The 18243-nt window shown below is 37.7% G+C and overlaps 1 protein-coding gene across 1 annotated transcript in view; it reads right to left on the bottom strand.

The window, feature by feature from the left end:
* LOC100248224 (uncharacterized) overlaps positions 1–18243 on the bottom strand; it is a 90471-nt gene that overhangs the window by 7024 nt on the left and 65204 nt on the right. The window contains exons 12-13 of the mRNA XM_010662961.3: positions 17904–17986; positions 13069–13140 (exon numbers count right to left, since the gene is read on the bottom strand). Coding sequence (XP_010661263.1) covers positions 13069–13140; positions 17904–17986 — 155 coding nt within the window. The remainder of the gene's footprint in view (positions 1–13068; positions 13141–17903; positions 17987–18243) is intronic.

Below are 18243 nucleotides of genomic sequence, written 5' to 3'. Positions count from 1 at the left end.
GAGGGGAATCTTGAGTTGGAGTGCATATAGGGTTGAGAGCTGGAAAACCAGAAAACTGGAACACTCATTTGCTGCATGGAGATACGTATGAAGCGACTTACAGGCTCTTGGAGAATGAGCAGTAGCACAAGGAACTTGATTCAGAAATGTACATGCCTACCTACCCCGAACCTCACTCCATCGTGGTCATCTTGGTGCATACTTCTTCCTTTATTTGTTTCTTTGATTGGGATTTTACTGTTTTGAATTGATTTTTCAAATCTATTTTCAACTGAATAATTCCAGCTCTAAAAAATCCCTTTTAGACTTCTTCTAGGCATAAAATCCAGATTTTTAACAAACTCTTTGCTGCCATTTCCCTTCCACCATGCATTTTCACTATTTTCAACTAATTTTCACGGTTTACTCGTTTTTTCCAACAAGCATGAACAAACTTCATGGTTCCAAATAATGGAATTCATTGAACCAACTCATGCAGAAGTAATTTAGGTCTTGGTGGGGGGCCCAACATCCATGACACCTTTGATATTGATTCAAGTGAGCTGTTTGTTTGATATTTGATTGATATTGATCCTCTTTGTGATGCATGAGATTGTTTTACAACTGTTATTGAGCTAACCTTGTTTCCCATTGAAGCGTTTAGCAAGCCACCCAAGGACGGTCTCTATCACCCATTTTCCAAAATCCATGAATATGTAGGACATTTGAGCTATATCTATGATTGATGTTGTCCTTGATTGCCATGATGCATTGTTTGATTATTTTTTATAAAAATGTGCCAATATTCCTGAACTAACTTCGATGTCTTGTGATAGCGCTTAAAAAGCAGTCAAGGTACACACCCTAACTCTCCTTTATGATTATGATTTGATTTGTTATTTAGCATGCTAGTTTCGAAATTACCTTAACCTACCTAGGTATCCATAATCAATTGATTAATTGTCACATTTCCTCAACTTAGCTAATAGAGACCTATTTAGGGCTTTAGAGGGGTGTTACCTCTTTCAGGTACCTTCCCAATAGGTAACCTGATCCTTAAATCAAGACTCGGGCTTTTCGAAGACTTGCTTTTCCAAATTCAAGGAGTCATTTTTCTTAGGGTTTTAGTTTCTTATTTTATTTTCCCTTAAAAAAATAATAAAAATAAGTGACGACTCCAACTTTTCTAAAACTAATTTTTCACCATTAAAAAGCGAGTCTCGCCAATTGAGTGGGAACGCATGTGAGAAATGCGAGTCCACAGGTGCATTATTCAATGTTGCTCTATTGCTCATTAGAACAATGTCATTGACTCATCGACAAATTTTATACACCAAGCACTGGAAAACAATTTGATTTAAAAAGAAAATAAAAAGTACATGTGTCATCAGGGAACACTCCAGTAATAAATAAATAATCTTGCTTTTATTTTTTCAGGAGAGTACATGCACAAAAACATGGTAACACCATACAATTTAAACAAGTGTTATCCAAGTAAAGAATTGATCCAACATGCTTAATAAAAGTAGCAATTTTATCACATAGAGACACTGATACGGAACAGAAAACACACTTTGGCCTAAGCATGATGGTCCAATGGGAGCAAATTCGCTACCGAGTAGAAGAGGTCATTTTCAAGTAGCATTCATGGACTATATATTATTTAATGCTCAGTTGATTGATCTACATTATCTTGATTGTAATTTGATCCATTGATCCATTGAAATTATTCTATAAGGAATTGCAATGCAATGGCATGCCATGTGAGTTTCTAAGGGTCTACAATAGAAAACTAGTGTCCCATGTTGACATGAGAATTTAGTCGAATAATAAGGACAAGATAAGGGATTATGAGACACACTTAAGCAGCAGATAAGAGCAAATCATGTGTCACAAAGGGTTAAATCCAACCAAGTAACCAATTGCATATTGTAGGACAAAGAGAGCCAACCCAACAATAATGAATGCATTTAGTAGATAAATTGTGATACAGTTGACAATATTGATGGTTTTAAAGATTGAACGACCAATTCTCCACTTGACAGACAATATAGATTTTCATAATGAAGAAATACATGTCAATTTTACCACCATTTATCTTCTGAACATATTTGGTTTCTGGTACCTATTTGGTTCAGCAATGTAGTATATGTTATGTTATGTGGGTTTGGGTATGGGCATTGGACAAGGGTATGTGTTTAGGTGCCTGATCCTTAACATACCAAATTTTTGGAGATGTAGACCCTTTTAAAAACTGATCTTGAATGGTACTTAGATATAGCATGCTAAAGAAAAAACACTCACTTAGAAGCAAAAAATATCACTCTTCATAGGGAAAAAACTTTCTTTCCTTGTTCATTGCCTATTAAAAAGGGGGGAAAAAAATCAAAATATTCAATATTCAAAGCAAAATAAGAGTGTTCAACAAGGATCCCACACCTACAACCTTTTCATATTGTATTGGTACGGTGAAGTTAGGGTGAAGTTGAAGAGTTCGGGTATCCTAAATATATATAATGGTAATAAGGTCTAGTGAAGTCGGTAAACTTTTTATGTAATTTATATGTTGATGATAAGGTTTAATATATTTGTTTAGACCAAGAAAATTGCTTCATTTTTCTTTTTCTTTTTTTTTTTTTTTTTTGATAGATAACAAAAGCATGAATTAAGAAACACCAAAAAGAGAGCGCACGAGACAAGGTGGTTTGATTTTCACATTAGAGAACCACAGAAAAAGTATGGTAAGGACGTTGAAGGTCTCTGTGGAGAGGAAGACCTTCTTGGTTAGGTTGGAAGGCGAGCACGGAGGAAATTGGTGTTCGATCACAGAGCACAACAGAGGCTTTGTTTATGTCTTAGGATTTGAAAAGGAAGAAGTAAGGTGGTTGATCGAATACTTAACGAAAGCCATCGAAATGAAGAGTCACTTGGGGTTCAATAGAAAGTTCAGGGGAAAAGTTTGCGTCCATTTGTTGAAAGTATGCTTCAACAACCACAAAAGGTTCATAAGGATTTTGGAGTTCGCTACCAACATAAAACCAATTTTTCTGGTTATTCCTGAGGGCGAGAAGGGCAGAGGATGGGAGAATCTAAAAAGCGCATTGTCTTCAATGTCGGTGGTCCCCCCGTCTAATGCATTTGAAAAAAGAAGACAATACAGAGTGGAAAGGGTTATCCACAATCACGTGGGTCCTCTGTACCGGTCTTTTGCGAAAGTAGTCAGAGATGAAGGACCAAGGAGAGGTGGACTTGTTCCTTTTGGGAGATGGGCGCGTGCCATGGTGTGTGAATGCAATGCAGATAGCGTTAAATGGGTTGAGGTTGGCCGAGCTGTGGCGAGAAGCTTAGGGAAGAAAGGAGTGGCTACAATAGTGCCCTTCTCAGGCGGAAAAGGAGTTTTTTTATAGAAACGATAGAGGAAGCTCTCTTTCTCCAAGATTTAAGGTTTATTAAGATTGAGGGAGGGAATTCAATTTAGTTAAGAAGGTGGTTGCCAAAGGAAAATTCGGAAGTTGAGGGGAAGTTCAGAGGAGGTTGGATTGAGCTACGGGGTGTGCCATTTCATCTCTGGTCTGAGGTACATCTGAAGAAAATAGTGGAGCAGTGGGGGAAGGTGACTGAAATTGATTGGCAAACGTTGAAATTGTTTGATCTTAGCAAGGCAAGGATAAGAATTGCAATGAAGGATCGGTCAGTTCTCCCAGCTTTGATTGAGGTGATAGACGGGGATTGGGTGTTCACTATTTCTGTCGCGGTGGTCGGAGATGAAGAGGTCAGGAAAGGCAGAGCAATGGGTGAGTCGACTCGGGTGGTTGTTGAATCTCACTCAGGGACAGGTGGTGGAAGGTGGGAGGAGAGAGTTAGATCAACGGCTGGCGGTAGTTTTCGTGTTGGGGAAGTTGGCAGAAAGAAGAAGAAAGAAGAAAGGAGGTCAGCCTGATGTTCTTCCAGTGGGGACACGTGCTAAGAGGGGTCAGGCTATGGGGAACAACTGGTTCAGTTTGAATTCAAAAAAACTGAACTTCGGGCGTATTGGGACAGAGATGGCAGGCGTAGCTACGGCCGGCGAGGACGAGGCCTTCTCAGACGAGAAGGGTCAGGCCTTTGAGAGAGAGGCCCAATCTCTCCCCAATTTCAGCCCACTAAATGTTGCAAAAATGGGTTGTAACTTAGAAGGCTCGTTGAGGTTGGGCCAAGGAGAAGGAGAAAAGAAGCCCTCTGAAAAGCAGGTTCTATCACGAAGAGAAGAAGCCGCTGTAGGGGGAAAGGGGAAAGGAGTTTCAAACGATCATGATGTTCAGACGAGAGGTTCCGTGAAGAAGGAAGTGAAGTTTGGTTCAAAGAAGTTGTGGACTACCCTATTTCCTCCAAGCTCCGATCGCCGACAAGGTTCTCGAAGTCACAGCGAGCCTCTTTTGCTCAGGAAACCTTTGTCAGATAGCGAAGAACTTCCAAAGGAGGAGGCTTTCAGGGAAAAAGCTAAGTGGGAATGAGGATTCAATGCGAGTCCTATCTTCTTTTACCGATCGCCAAGGATTCGATGTTCGAGGGAAGGGGCTTCGTCATCTAGAGACGAAGAGGTTGGGCATGACCTGCAGATGCGCAAACCTTTTTGTGAAGAAGACAGAGAAGGATTCTTGGGCCGAGTGGGGTCCGATCTTCGTGGTTCTTCAGTCACGTTCTTGCCTTCTAATCCAGAAATCAGAGGTAAAGGGCTCAACTTTTTGGGGAATTGTGGATTGTCAGTAGCGGAAAACTTGGAGGTAAACTCGTCCTCACTTTCTTAGTCACCCTTGTCTTCTTTTCCCACTTCTTCTAGGTTGGCACTTCCATTTCTGAGCCCTTCTGCTACCGATCTCCCTAGTTCAGTCATTCAGTCTCAATTTCCTATGGAAAATTGAGTATTTTCTGAAATTTTTTCCAAAAAAGACAATGTGGGTACTTTATGTCAAAACTATGTTGGCAATCCTAACCATGTTGTGGTGGGGTCCAAGTCTACTTGTTCAAACCAGCTACCTGAGAGTTTCAACCCCATTAAGACTAAACCCAATTTGCCCAGTGAGGTGCCCAACCTGGTTACAGTTAGCCAGGGTGATGTTGTGGACTCCCCATCAGGCGATTTCCAAATTGAAGGCCTGTCTCCCAAGAAAATGGCTAAAGTGCATGAGGTTTTAAGCTCTCTGGATATTAAGGTATATTCTAGAAGGAAGAGCAGACACTTTACAAGTTTGTGAGACCTATTGGAACTGGTTGGGGGTTTAGGGTCTGTGTTGTTTTTCCATGAAAATAATTAGTTGGAATACCAGGGGTTTGGGATCAAGGAAAAAGCGAAGGGTGGTTAAAGATTTTGTGAGGTTAGAGAATCTGAATGTAGTGATGATCTAGGAAACAAAAAAGGTGGAGTGTGATAGAAGATTTGTGGGTAGTGTTTGGTCAGTCAAAAATAAGGAATGGGTTGCTCTTCAAGCGTGCAGGGTTTCAGGTGGGATTTTGATTATTTGGGACTCTAATAAATTGCGCAGTGAGGAGGTGGTGATAGGATCCTTTTCGGTCTCAGTCAAGTTTGCTTTGGATGGTTATGGACCTCTTTGGTTATCCGCAATTTATGGCCCTAACAGTCCCTTACTTAGGAAGGATTTTTGGGTGGAGTTGTTAGACATTTTTGGTCTATCTTTTCCATTATGGTGTGCAAGCGGTCATTTTAATGTCATAAGGAGAAGCTCAGAAAAATTGGGTGGATATAGTCTAACTTCAAGCATGAAGGACTTTGATGGTTTTACAAGAGAATGTGAATTGTTTGATCCACCTTTACGGAATGCACCATTCACTTGGTCAAACATGCAAGAGTTTCCCGTGTGTAAAAGATTGGACCGATTTATGTACTCAAATGAGTGGGAGCATTACTTTCCTCAAAGCCTTCAAGAAGCTCTTCCTAGAAGGACATCGGATCATTGGCCAATAGTTTTGGAAACCAACCCGTTCAAGTGGGGCCCAACTCCTTTTAGGTTTGAGAATATGTGGTTGTAACATCCTAGTTTCAAGGAGTGCTTTAAAAGTTGGTCGAGAGGTTTTCAAGGAACTGGGTGGGAAGGTCACAAGTTTATGAGGAAATTACAATTTGTCAAGGCCAATTTGAAATAGTGGAATAAGGTTTCTTTTGGAGTGCTAAATGAAAGGAAAAAAAGCATCCTGAATGAAATAGCTAACTTTGATGTCATTGAGCAAGGAGGGGGTCTCACTTTTGAACTTTTAGTTCAAAGAGCTTTAAGAAAAGGGGAGCTAAAGGAATTAATTTTGAGGGAAGAAATTCATTGGAGACAAAAAGCTAGGGTGAAATGGGTTAAGGAAGGGGATTGTAACTCAAAGTTTTTTCATAAAGTGGCTAATGGCGGGTGAAATAGGAAATTTATCAAGGTGTTGGAGAATGAAAGAGGAATAGTGTTGAATAATTCAGAGAGCATCATAGAGGAGACTTTACTTTACTTTGAAAAACTCTACTCGAGTCCTACTGGAGAGTCTTGGAGAGTTGAAGGCTTAGATTGGTCCCCTATATCTGAAGAGAGTGCATCCAGGTTGGACTCCCCTTTTACTAAAGAAGAGATTTATAAGGCCATTTTTCAGTTGGATAAGAATAAAGCTTCGGGTTCTGATGGCTTTACCATTGCAGTGTTTCAAGACTGCTGGGATGTGATAAAGGAGGATTTAGTGAGAGTATTTACAGAGTTTCACAGTAGCGGGATTATCAATCAAAGCACTAATGCCTCCTTCATAGTTCTGTTGCCCAAAAAAAGCATGACAAAGAAAATCTCAGACTGTAGACCTATTAGCTTGATCACTAGCCTTTACAAGATAATAGCCAAAGTGTTATTAGGGCGTCTAAGAGGGGTACTACATGAAACTATTCATTCTACTCAAGGCGCATTTGTTCAAGGGAGACAAATATTGGATGCAGTTCTCATGGCCAATGAGATAGTGGATGAGAAAAGACGTTCAGGGGAGAAAGGAGTTGTATTCAAAATTGACTTTGAAAAGGCTTACAACCATGTGAGTTGGGGTTTTTTTGGATCATGTGTTGGAAAAGAAGGGGTTTAGTCCTAGGTGGAGGAAATGGATGAGAGGTTGTTTGTCCACGGTATCTTTTGCAATCTTAGTGAATGGAAATGTTAAAGGGTGGGTCAAGACATCTAGAGGCTTAAGACAAGGCGACCCTTTGTCCCCCTTTTTGTTTACTTTAGTCGCAGATGTACTGAGTAGGATGTTATTGAGAGTAGAGGAAAGAAATTCGTTGGAGGGTTTCAAGGTGGGTAGGAACAGTACAAAGATGTCCATTTGCAATTTGCAGATGATACCATTTTCTTTTCTAACACTAGTGAGGAAGATTTGCAGACTCTCAAGGGTTTAGAGCTAGTGTTTAGGCATATTTCTGGGCTTAAGGTTACTCTTGACAAGAGTAATATTTATGGCATCAATCTTGAACAGAATCATCTTTCTAGGTTGGCCGAGTTGCCAGATTGCAAGGCTTCTGATTGGCCTATACCCTACTTGGGTCTTCCTTTGGGAGGGAATCCCAAGACTTGTGGCTTTTGGGATCCAGTGATTGAGAGGATCTCAAGAAGATTAGATGGGTGGCAAAAGACTTATTTATCTTTTGGAGGTAGGATAACTCTTATCCAATCTTGCCTCACCCACATGTCTTACTACTTCCTTTCCTTATTTAAGATACCTGCATCAGTGGCTGCAAAAATTGAGAGATTGCAAAGGGATTTTTTATGGTCAGAGGTTGGGGAAGGTAAAAGAGATTATCTTGTTAGTTGGGATGTAATGTGTAAGTCGAAGGCAAAAGGGGGTTTGGGTTTTGAAAAGATTATTCTAAGGAATGTCGCTCTCTTAGGGAAATGGTTGTGGAGGTATCCTAGAGAGGGTTTAACTCTATGGCATCAGGTTATTTTAAGCATTTACGGATCACACTCTAATGGTTGGGATGCCAACACCATAGTTAGATGGTCACATCGTTGTCCTTGGAAGGCTATTGCACAAGTCTTTTAGGAGTTTTCCAAGTTTACTCGGTTTGTGGTAGGAGATGGGAAAAGAATTAGATTCTGGGAAGACTTGTGGTGGGGGGACCAACCTTTGGGATCCCAATATCCAAGACTATTTAGAATAGTCACGGATAAAAATATTCTTATTTCTTCAATTCTCCGATCTACTCGTCCCTTATCTTGGAACTTTAATTTTTGCCGCAACCTATCCAATTCTGAGATAGAAGATTTGGAAGGCTTCATGCGGTCAATGGATTGTTTGCATTTGTCATCTTCGGTTTCAAGTGCGAAATCCTGGTCTTTATCTTCTTCAGGGCTTTTTACAGTCAAATCTTTCTTTCTTGCAGTATCCCAATGTTCTGGCTCTCCTCCAGTTTTCCCTACTAAGTTCGTTTGGAATTCTCAAATCCCTTTCAAAGTCAAGTCCTTTGTCTGGTTGGTGGCACACAAGAAGGTAAATACTAATGACTTGCTACAATTGAGAAGACCCTCTTAGTTCTGATATTTGTCAGTTGTGCATGAGGCATGGAGAATCAGCAGATCATCTTTTCCTACATTATTCTTTAATGATGGGGTTATGGCACAGATTATTTCAGTTAGCCAAGACGGATTGGGTTCCCCCGAGGCGCATTTCCGACATGTTGTCCATCAATTACAATGGTTTTGGTTTATCTAAGAGAGGGGCAGTTTTGTGGCAAGCTGCGTGCATAGCTATAATTTGGGTTGTGTGGCAGGAAAGAAACGCGAGGATCTTTGAGGATAAAGCAAGGAATCTAGAGAATCTTTAGGATTTTATTCATTTCCTTGCTTCTCTTTGGGCTTTTTGTTCCAAGGTCTTTAAGGGGACTCCCTTTATAGCGTTACAACTTGATTGGCTAGCGGCGTGTAATTCCTTTAGGTTGGTCTAGTCTAGAGAGCCTGTTCATATTATATTGTATTTTCTTGTTTTCGTTTTCTTTTAGTTTAGTTTTCTTTGGTGGGAGGATTCCTCATCCTTCTCTTGTACTTCTTTTTTCTATTAATATATTCCTTTGTCATTTCCTATCAAAAAAAAAAAAAAAAAGCGCACCCTACATATATAGGCAGTATACACAAAACATCCCAAAGCAAGCACCAAACGAATATAAGGTTAGCCTACAAAAACAAGGCAAAGCTAACCACAAGTGATTAAAAGAGTTCTCTATTTCCAAAGAATCATGGGACTACTCTAAAAGTGATTTAGTGAAGAACTCCTTCAATCTTTGATCTAAGAGCTCTTTCAAAAGTCCTTCGGTTGTGCTCTTTCTAAGTACACCAGTATAAGCAAATTGGAGCCAATTGCTAAACTATTCTTCTCTTCTTATCTAGCCCCTTAAGTTTCCATTCAAGGAGGAAATTTCTTACTGAGGCTGGAAACACCCAAATCAAGCCAAAGACTGGTAACAAAAAAAATCCATATCACTCTTGTCTTATCACAATGAAGCAAGATGTGATCAATTGATTTTTCACCATCTTTACAAAGGCTACATTTGTTGAACATAAGTCATTCCCTTCATTAATGTATCTACAATTAAGATCTTCCTCTAAGCAGCTTTCCAAGTAAAAAAAACATGTTCTAAGTGGAGCACGAGATCACTAAATCTCTTTGGCTAGGAATACTAAATTATTCTAAAAACTTAGGGATTGTTATATGATTTGACATTGAAGTTTCCCCTCCTATTATCTTACCAAAGTAAAGTGTCTTCTCCTTCTTTCACTTTTAATGGGTAAATAAGCTCCAAAAAATAGTCACCTCCTCTATCTCCCAATCTTGGAAATGTCTTTTAAAATGAATTTCCAAATGACCACTCTCCCCCTCCTCTCCCCCATAAATATGCAACTGCAACATTTTGTAAGGATGTTATTTTAAAAAGTATAGGGAATGCATCTTTTAACTTAAACTCCCTCACTCATGTCCCACCAAAATCTTGTATGTCTAACATTTCCAATTTGGGTAGTTAATCTAAAACTAAACTCTTCCCAACCTTTTCTAATGTCTTTTTAAAGGCTCATCTCAAAAGACTCCGTCACCCCTCTAGTAGTCCATCCCCCCTCCATCTCCCCAAATTTTCCATGAATAATCTTCTTCCACAAGCTCTCCTGCTCAAAAGAAAATCTCCAAACTTCTTAGCCCCCACCCTCAATACTTCTTATCCTTACAAACATCTAATCAATTTACCAAATGGATCTTTCTTTTTCTCTTGTATCCCCCACAAAAAGTCTCTTTGGGTTTTGTCTAATCTGATCCTCACTTTTCTAGGAATTGTAAAGAGGGACATGAAATAGATAGGGAGATTTGATAGAGTGCTCTTTGTGAAAAGAGAGAAAAGGGAGAATCCCTAATTTTTGTTATTGAAAAATTGTTTATAATACACATTGGACTTGGGTATATATATATATACATGTTAGTGGGAACCACAATACAATAAGGAAAGAAAAGGAAAAGTAAATAACCTAAATAACTGTACACTATCTAACACTCCCCCTCAAGCTGGAGCATATATGTTATATGCACCAAGTTTGTTACAAATGTATTTAATTCTAGGACCTCTGAGAGATTTAGTAAAAATATCTGCTAGTTGATCATTTGAATTGACAAAACTAGTCACCACACATCTTGATGTGATCTTCTCTCTAATGAAGTGACAGTCAACTTCAATGTGTTTGGTCCTTTCATAGAAGACTGGATTGGATGCAATATGCAAAGCGGCTTGGTTGTCACGGATGAGCTTCATCTGTTCATCCTTTCCAAATCTTAACTCCCGAAGAAGATGTTTCAGCCATACGAGTTCATATGTTGCCAGAGCCATAGCTCGATACTCGGCTTCAGCACTAGATCTGGCCACTACATCTTGTTTCTTACTCTTCCAGGATATTAGGTTAACTCCAATAAAAACACAATACCCGGAAGTGGAACGTCTATCTATGGGTGAGTCAGCCCAATCTGCATCTGTGTAACCAACAACCTGAGTATGATCTCTGTTCTCGTACAACACACCTTGGTCTGGTGTGCTTTTGATATATCAAAGAATGCAGATTACAGCATCCCAATGGCTATCACATGGTGACTGTAGGAATTGACTAACAACACTTATAGGAAAAAAAATGTCTAGACGAGTAATGGTGAGGTAGTTCAATTTACCTACAAGTCGCCAATATCTCCTAGGATCTCCTAAAAGCTCCCCCTGTCCTGGTATAAGTTTGACATTTGGATCCATAGGAGTGTCTACCGGTTTACAGTCTAACATACCGGTTTCTTCCAAGATGTCTAAAGCATACTTCCTTTGGGAAAAAACCATACCGAAACTGGATTGAGCTATCTCAATCCCTAAGAAATACTTGACTTCCCCAAGTCTTTAGTCTAAAAGTGGGTGAAAAAGTGTTGCTTTAGTTTCTGAATACCATTCTGACCACTGCTTGTAATAACGATGTCGTCCACATAAACTACCAGATAAATACACTGCCCCAAAGAGTTATGATGATAGAAAACGGAATGGTCTGCTGTACTGCGGAACATGCCAAACTCCTGAACAACGGAACTAAAACGGCTAAACCATGCTCGAGGAGATTGTTTGGCGTCGGCGCGTGAGGTTCAGGCCGCCGAAGAAGAAACGCGCGTGGCCAGCGCTTGGCTGAGAATCTCCCTCCGGTGCATTGACAAAACTTGAAGATCTCCTCCTTGCGCACCTGATGGTCTGGTCGGTGTCGGAAAAGGACTTTGCCTAAAAAAGTCACCGGAAAAGTCACCGGCGGTGAGGGTTTTCTGATGGCGATACGGTTGATCGGAAAGCTTTAGGAGATGGGAAAGGTGACCGGAATGAAACACGGTCACTGAAAGATTTCCCAGAATTGATTCACGGATAAACCGGAAATAATTAGGATTTTTTTCTCTCTAGGCTCTGATACCATGTGAAAAGAGAGAAAAGGGAGAATCTCTAATTTTTGTTATTGAAAAACTGTTTATAATACACATTGGACTTGGGTATATATATACATGTTAGTGGGACCTACAATACAATAAGGAAAGAAAAGGAAAAGTAAATAAACTAAATAACTGTACACTATCTAACACTCTTAATAAGGACAAGTCTTCCTCCTTTGGACAGGTACTATTTTTTCCAAGTAGACAATTTCCTTTTAAACCTCTCTTTGATCAAATCCCACACGCCACAATGCTTAAAAGGGGCCCCAAGGGGTAAACCGAGATAAGAATTAGGAAGTCTTCCTACTATACGCCCAAAAAGAGAAGCTACTCAATCCATATTTGTCGCCTCCCCCCCTCGAGATGTGTGCCATTATACCGTATGCCTCAGGATGCATGCTACAATACCGTATGCACCAGGATGCATGCCATTATACAGTATGCCTTGGGATGCGTGCAAATCTATTTTCAAACCTGACACCATTTCAAAGCAAGTGACTATCCACTTCCAATATTTCAACTGATCTACATTGTCCTCACAAGAAAGAAGAGCATTGTCTGCTAACAAGAGGCGTGAGACTTGAATCCCTTCTTCCACTCTACCCTTAATCTTGAAGTCTCTAATGAAACCTTCCTGCTTAGCCTTTGCAATTAAGCTACTAAGGACGTCCATGACCAAAACAAAAATAAAGGGTCAAAGAGGGTCCCCCTGTTTCTTATAATGGATCAATAATCGGATTGAATGATATAGATCAGTGGCAATATATTATTTCTTCCAAAGGGTTTCCTCATTTCCTTGAGACATTTTACTTACTTTTTTCTTTCTTCCTAGACTACCCAATTCATTTTGAAACACCCTGAGATTTGGCTTCTTAGTTTCCAATTCCGTAAAAAGCAAATCAGCATGAAACATCAGAGCCAGTGCTTGAATGAGATGAACAGTTAGGAACAATAGTAGGTACTTGTTACTGACAACCCAACCCACCCCCAACAACCCTGACCAGAAGGTACTTGTTATATGTTAACTGAGTGAATAATTACATCATTTTTAAATAAGCATTAATTCAATACAATTATGTCAATCATTACAACATCCAATCATAAACATACCTGTGCAAACAATGCAGAAAATTCCTTGGCAGATTCCAAACACATTTCTTCAAATTTCAGTATAACTTCAATCTGTAACATATTCCAAAAGGATTTATTATAAAGGGTTGACAATAAAACATGGCACATCATTTCTATTATCCACAGATGACAGAACCAAGCAACAAAGAGATCTGCCACAAATAAAGTTGAATATGAAGTTTTTAACTCATTCAACTGCAAAAAAATTTTCATGTTTTAAAATTTCAGTATAAAATCCTTCAGTTATAGCTGAAAAAGGGGGAGTTATTTGTCTCGTTGTCAACATCAACATATATATGAAGAGAAATGCCTATATGAGAGCACTACTGATTTCTTGGTAAACAACCAAGATATGGAGCAAAGTATTGAATAAAAACCTAAACTACAAATAGGTATATGTAAAATGATAATATTGAGATTGACAAAAGGGATATCTGTTTATTGGCTGAAGGAAGGAAATACACATAGAGATGTCCCTGTATCCTTGTTCAACGAAACAAACAAGGACATTGGAGAAGAACACTATGTGCACCACCTCAATAAGTGTCATGCACTAGAAAAAAGTTCAGATGGTGCAGAGAATGTTGTATATGATCTGATATCATATACAACAACAGCACATAAATTTCTTTGAGAAAAAAATATGTACGTACATTGATACAAACATACATAAGTACATACAAATATAACATATGGTGTTAAAGGATGCATAATTTTCCTTCTCCAGCCCTCTCATCTGAAAATACATCTACTTCCCAATACATAAGTAAAATGAAAGTTTGTAAACTGAAGTTATCAACAATTTGTTGACTCCCTGAACCTCCTGAATTCTTCATCTGGTGTTTACTCACTGCTAAACCCACTGATCTCTCTAAAATGAAAGTATACCATAATTCACAAGAACTTTGAAGGGACCATACCTTGAAATTAGAGTCATTTCTTTACCTTTAATTCAATTAAGGTAGTACTAAAACACTCTCCATAAAGAACCATTATCTTATTATATTATCTAAATACATTGAATATATTACTAAATATACCAATATGGAGGGTTGGATCTTGAGCCTATTAAAAATGAGGTAGGAAGAAGGTTGGAATAGTACTTTCAACTAGAATTACAATCAATAGGTATAGAAGACTGTACAATATAAACTAGTCAAATAAGATGAATTAACTCATCACTATTATATTATTATTAATGGAAAAAAATAAAGCAAAAATTAAGGAGACAAAAGCATGAAATCCATCCACCACATGGCTAATTGCTCATCGAAGAAGTAATTTTATTTTGTGGGTTAAGGGTGAGGTGAAGTGCAGGGGTAATTTGGTTCTTTTAGGCTATGTGTTTGAGGACCTTCAAATTGGGAGGCTAGATGTTGAGGTTGACTTCTTTAAGTCAATTGACATCATTGATATAGAAGAATAGGAGAAACATTTTGGTGAGGAGGAAGTGTTAGTAGCAGCATTGTTGAAATATACTTAGAGTACAATCATCTATAAAAGTGAAACCATTGTTAACTTAAGAGAGGGGTAACTCTAGATGAACACCAAACATCACTATGAACCAAGGAGAAAGGAATCAAAGATTTTTGAGAAGACAAATCCAAGTGACCCAAGTACTATCATCTATAAAAGTGACAAACCATTGTTTACCTAAGAGAGAGATAACTCTAGATGAACCCAATACATCACTATGAACCAAGGAGAAAGGAATCAAAGATCTTTTATTTATTTTTTTTAAGGAAAAGACACACGATGATTTTTTGCCAATTCACAACTCTCACATTTAAATTTGGAAAGATCTGGACTAAAGCAAAGATTTGGATACAAAGTTTTTAAGGACATGCAACTTGGATGACCATGTCATAGGTGATGCAGGGGGGTTTCTTTCACTTGTTATTAACATTTTCCTCTATGATATACTTGGATAGATGTTCCTTTAGGTTCCAAATAGTGCAACCTTCTCTCTATTCAGCATTGCCAATCATCCTCCCTGTTGTTAGGTCCTACAAATTTAAAACAATTACGAATGAAAGTCACAAAACAATTAAGGGATTTATTGATCTTGCTAATGGACAGCAAGTTACATAAAATTTTGGGCACATGAAGTAGAGAAGAGAGCATCAAAGAGGAAATAATAGAAATCTTGCCTTTTCCTCCGATAAGTGTAAAAGACCCATCAACCGCTTTTACCTTACTTCCTGAACATGGAAAATATGTATGGATTGAAGTGGAGTCATTGGTCATGTGATCTATGGCCCTTGAATCAATTATCCAAGTTCTTGAAGGACTGGAAATCATAAGCGCGTGATAGATATTACCTGATTGTGTAGCAGTATAGGAAGAAGAAGGCACCTCAAATGCTTGTCCTAGCATTTTGTGCAAGGTCTAATTGTTCCTTTGTGAATGGGGCTTCATTTAAAGTAGATGGCTGGGAGGATTTTTCTGGTGTAGCTTCCACAGTAATCTACAATGCCTTGTTATTCTTGTAAGCAAATTTATCCCCTTTTTGTCCAAATTGTGGTTTGTCATGCAGTTTACAGCACGTCTCCTTTGTATGTCTCGACTTATTACAATATTTACACCACCTTAAATCCTTATCCTCATCCTTTTTTGTTCTTCTTTATGAAGTACTGTAACTGAATTTTAAGCAGAATTTTCTTATGTAAATGGTCCCAACATAACTTCTCTTCTGCTTTCCAAAATCCTAACATGAGCATATACCTCTCTTAGTGGGGGAAGAGAGTCCTTTCCAAGGATTTAAGCTCCGATCTAACTCAGGATTTAGCCCAGCAAGAAACTCAAATATCCAGTCTGGGTCAAGTAGTTTTTTCAGCTTCACTGTATCCCTAGCAGATTCCATCTCAAAATATTGGTAATGGTCTACTTCCTGCCACAAGCTCTAGAGTTTGTTATAGTAGAATGTCAATGAGGACTCTTGTTGCTTAGTGTTGCCGATTCTGTTTTTTAACTAATATCCATCTGGGTCAAGTAGTTTTTTCAGCTTCACTGCATCCCTAGCAGATTCCATCTCAAAATATTGGTAATGGTCTACTTCCTGCCACAAGCTCTAGAGTTTGTTATAGTAGAATGTCAATGAGGACTCTTGTTGCTTAGTGTTGCCGATTCTGTTTTTTAACTCATGGATTTGAGCAAAATCTCTCATATTGGAATATGTCTAAGCAGTGGCATCCCATACCTCCTTTGTTGTTGAGAGAGAAAAAATAGGTTTTAAGAATCTCTAGTTGAATAGAATTCAACAACCAAGACATTATCATGGAATTTTTAGCATCCCATGAATCAAACTTTGGGTCACTAGGATCTGGTTCCTTAATTGTCCCATTTTCCCTTAATTGTATATTAGACTTTTTTTCCTTAATAGTTGTACCAATCATGTATTTATACCTTGTAAAACTTTTTGGTCAAATCAAGCTAGAAATCATTTTCTTCTCTCTTCCTTTCTTCCACTCACACTTTTATTTTATCATCAGTTTGTGGCTCACCTAACTTTTGAGGAATCCATTTACTTCTTATTCTATTGTTTCTTGTATGAACGTTTATCTTACTTTGATGGCCCTGTTTTAGTTTCATTTCTTTGAACATTTTGCTCCTTAGTGGCTTGAATTTTGTACCATAGAGCATATGAAGCCTTCAAGCCATCTAATACAATTACCCCTTTGACCAGGGATGGCAATGAGTCCTATCATGTCAAGGTAAGAAATAGTGAAAATTCACTCAACTTGAATATGACCTATTTAATAATTGTGTCAGGATAACCTAACACGAACATCAATCGTTTATTACATGTGTAACATAACGCAATCTATTTAACCCCATTTAATAAATGGGTTCAGTTGACTTATGTAAGAATTGATATAGATGACCCATTAATATGAATCTATTCCATTAATTCGTGAGCATAATTTTAACTTGTTTAACCCATTTAAAATTTAAAATTTATAAATATATGATTTTTAAAATACTTTTTAGTTGCTTCAACTTTTAAGTTTTAATCTTTTAAAATTTAATTATATAATTTTAATTATAATATGATTATAATATAAAAATAAATTAAAAGTTTAATTCTATACTTGTTTAATGCTTTAATTGTAAAATATTTTTAATCTTTATAATGAAATATATGAAATTTTACTTATTAAATCTTTTTAATCATATGATATTTGTAAATAAAAATATTTTTAATATTTTTAATTTTTAAATATATAAAATTAATAAATTTATATGGGTTAAATGGGTGAACAATCATTTTGACATGATTAAATAAACAAGTTAATTGGACACAATTAAGTAAATGAGTTAAAAAGGGTTAAGTACCCAAACATGATTATACTCCTGACGCAGCTAAAATTTGTGTCCTTTTTTAGTCGTGTCAAAATTGGCACCCCTACCTTTGACTTTATCAGCATTCTACAGTTGCTTGACAATCCATAAACATCTCTCCTCTTCATACATCTTACACTAGATCTATGAGTAGCACCATTCTCAAATTTCTTTGATGAATATTGAATCTATTTTATTTAAAGTTTTTTCTTTTCTTTTTTTCCATATAAATTGATACTTGACAAGGGTAAACCCATGCATTACAGAATTTTAAAGTAATGTTATACTTTCAAAAGATTAAATACCATAAAAAGAAGAGAATGCAAAATACCAATAGTAAAGTAGGTACCTCCTACAAATATCTTTTAAGCTTAAAAGAGAGTGAATCTTTTATCAAATCCAGGTAAAATACTAAATTACAAATTGAAAATAATGACAATAGCTATTTGTCAAGAAGACAAAAGAATACAAACCTCCTCATCCATGCTTTGTAGGTAAGACTTTATAAGTTTTTGCCATCTGGTAATTACACTAGCAACATTTTTAAGCAATTCACCTAGAATGGATTGTCAAAGTCATTGTTAGTTGTAACCCGTTAAACATTAGTAGAAGAAACAGTTAAGAAATAATATATGCTTGTACTAAAATGAAGTAGCAATGACAACCATACAACATTGAACTGCCAGTGCACAACCCAGTTTCAAACATGGCTCGATTAAAGAAAACTACTCCCACCACCAAAGAAGTTGGTGCATTCAACCAAATAATGAGATCTTAAATGGATGTGGCAAATGATGCAAAAATAAGTAGTGG

This window comes from Vitis vinifera, chromosome 15 (assembly GCF_030704535.1).
Source record: "Vitis vinifera cultivar Pinot Noir 40024 chromosome 15, ASM3070453v1".
In the NCBI taxonomy this organism is placed as follows: Eukaryota; Viridiplantae; Streptophyta; class Magnoliopsida; order Vitales; family Vitaceae; genus Vitis; species Vitis vinifera.
Note: the sequence above shows the minus strand (reverse complement) of the source record. Positions and strands in the feature narration are given on the sequence as shown.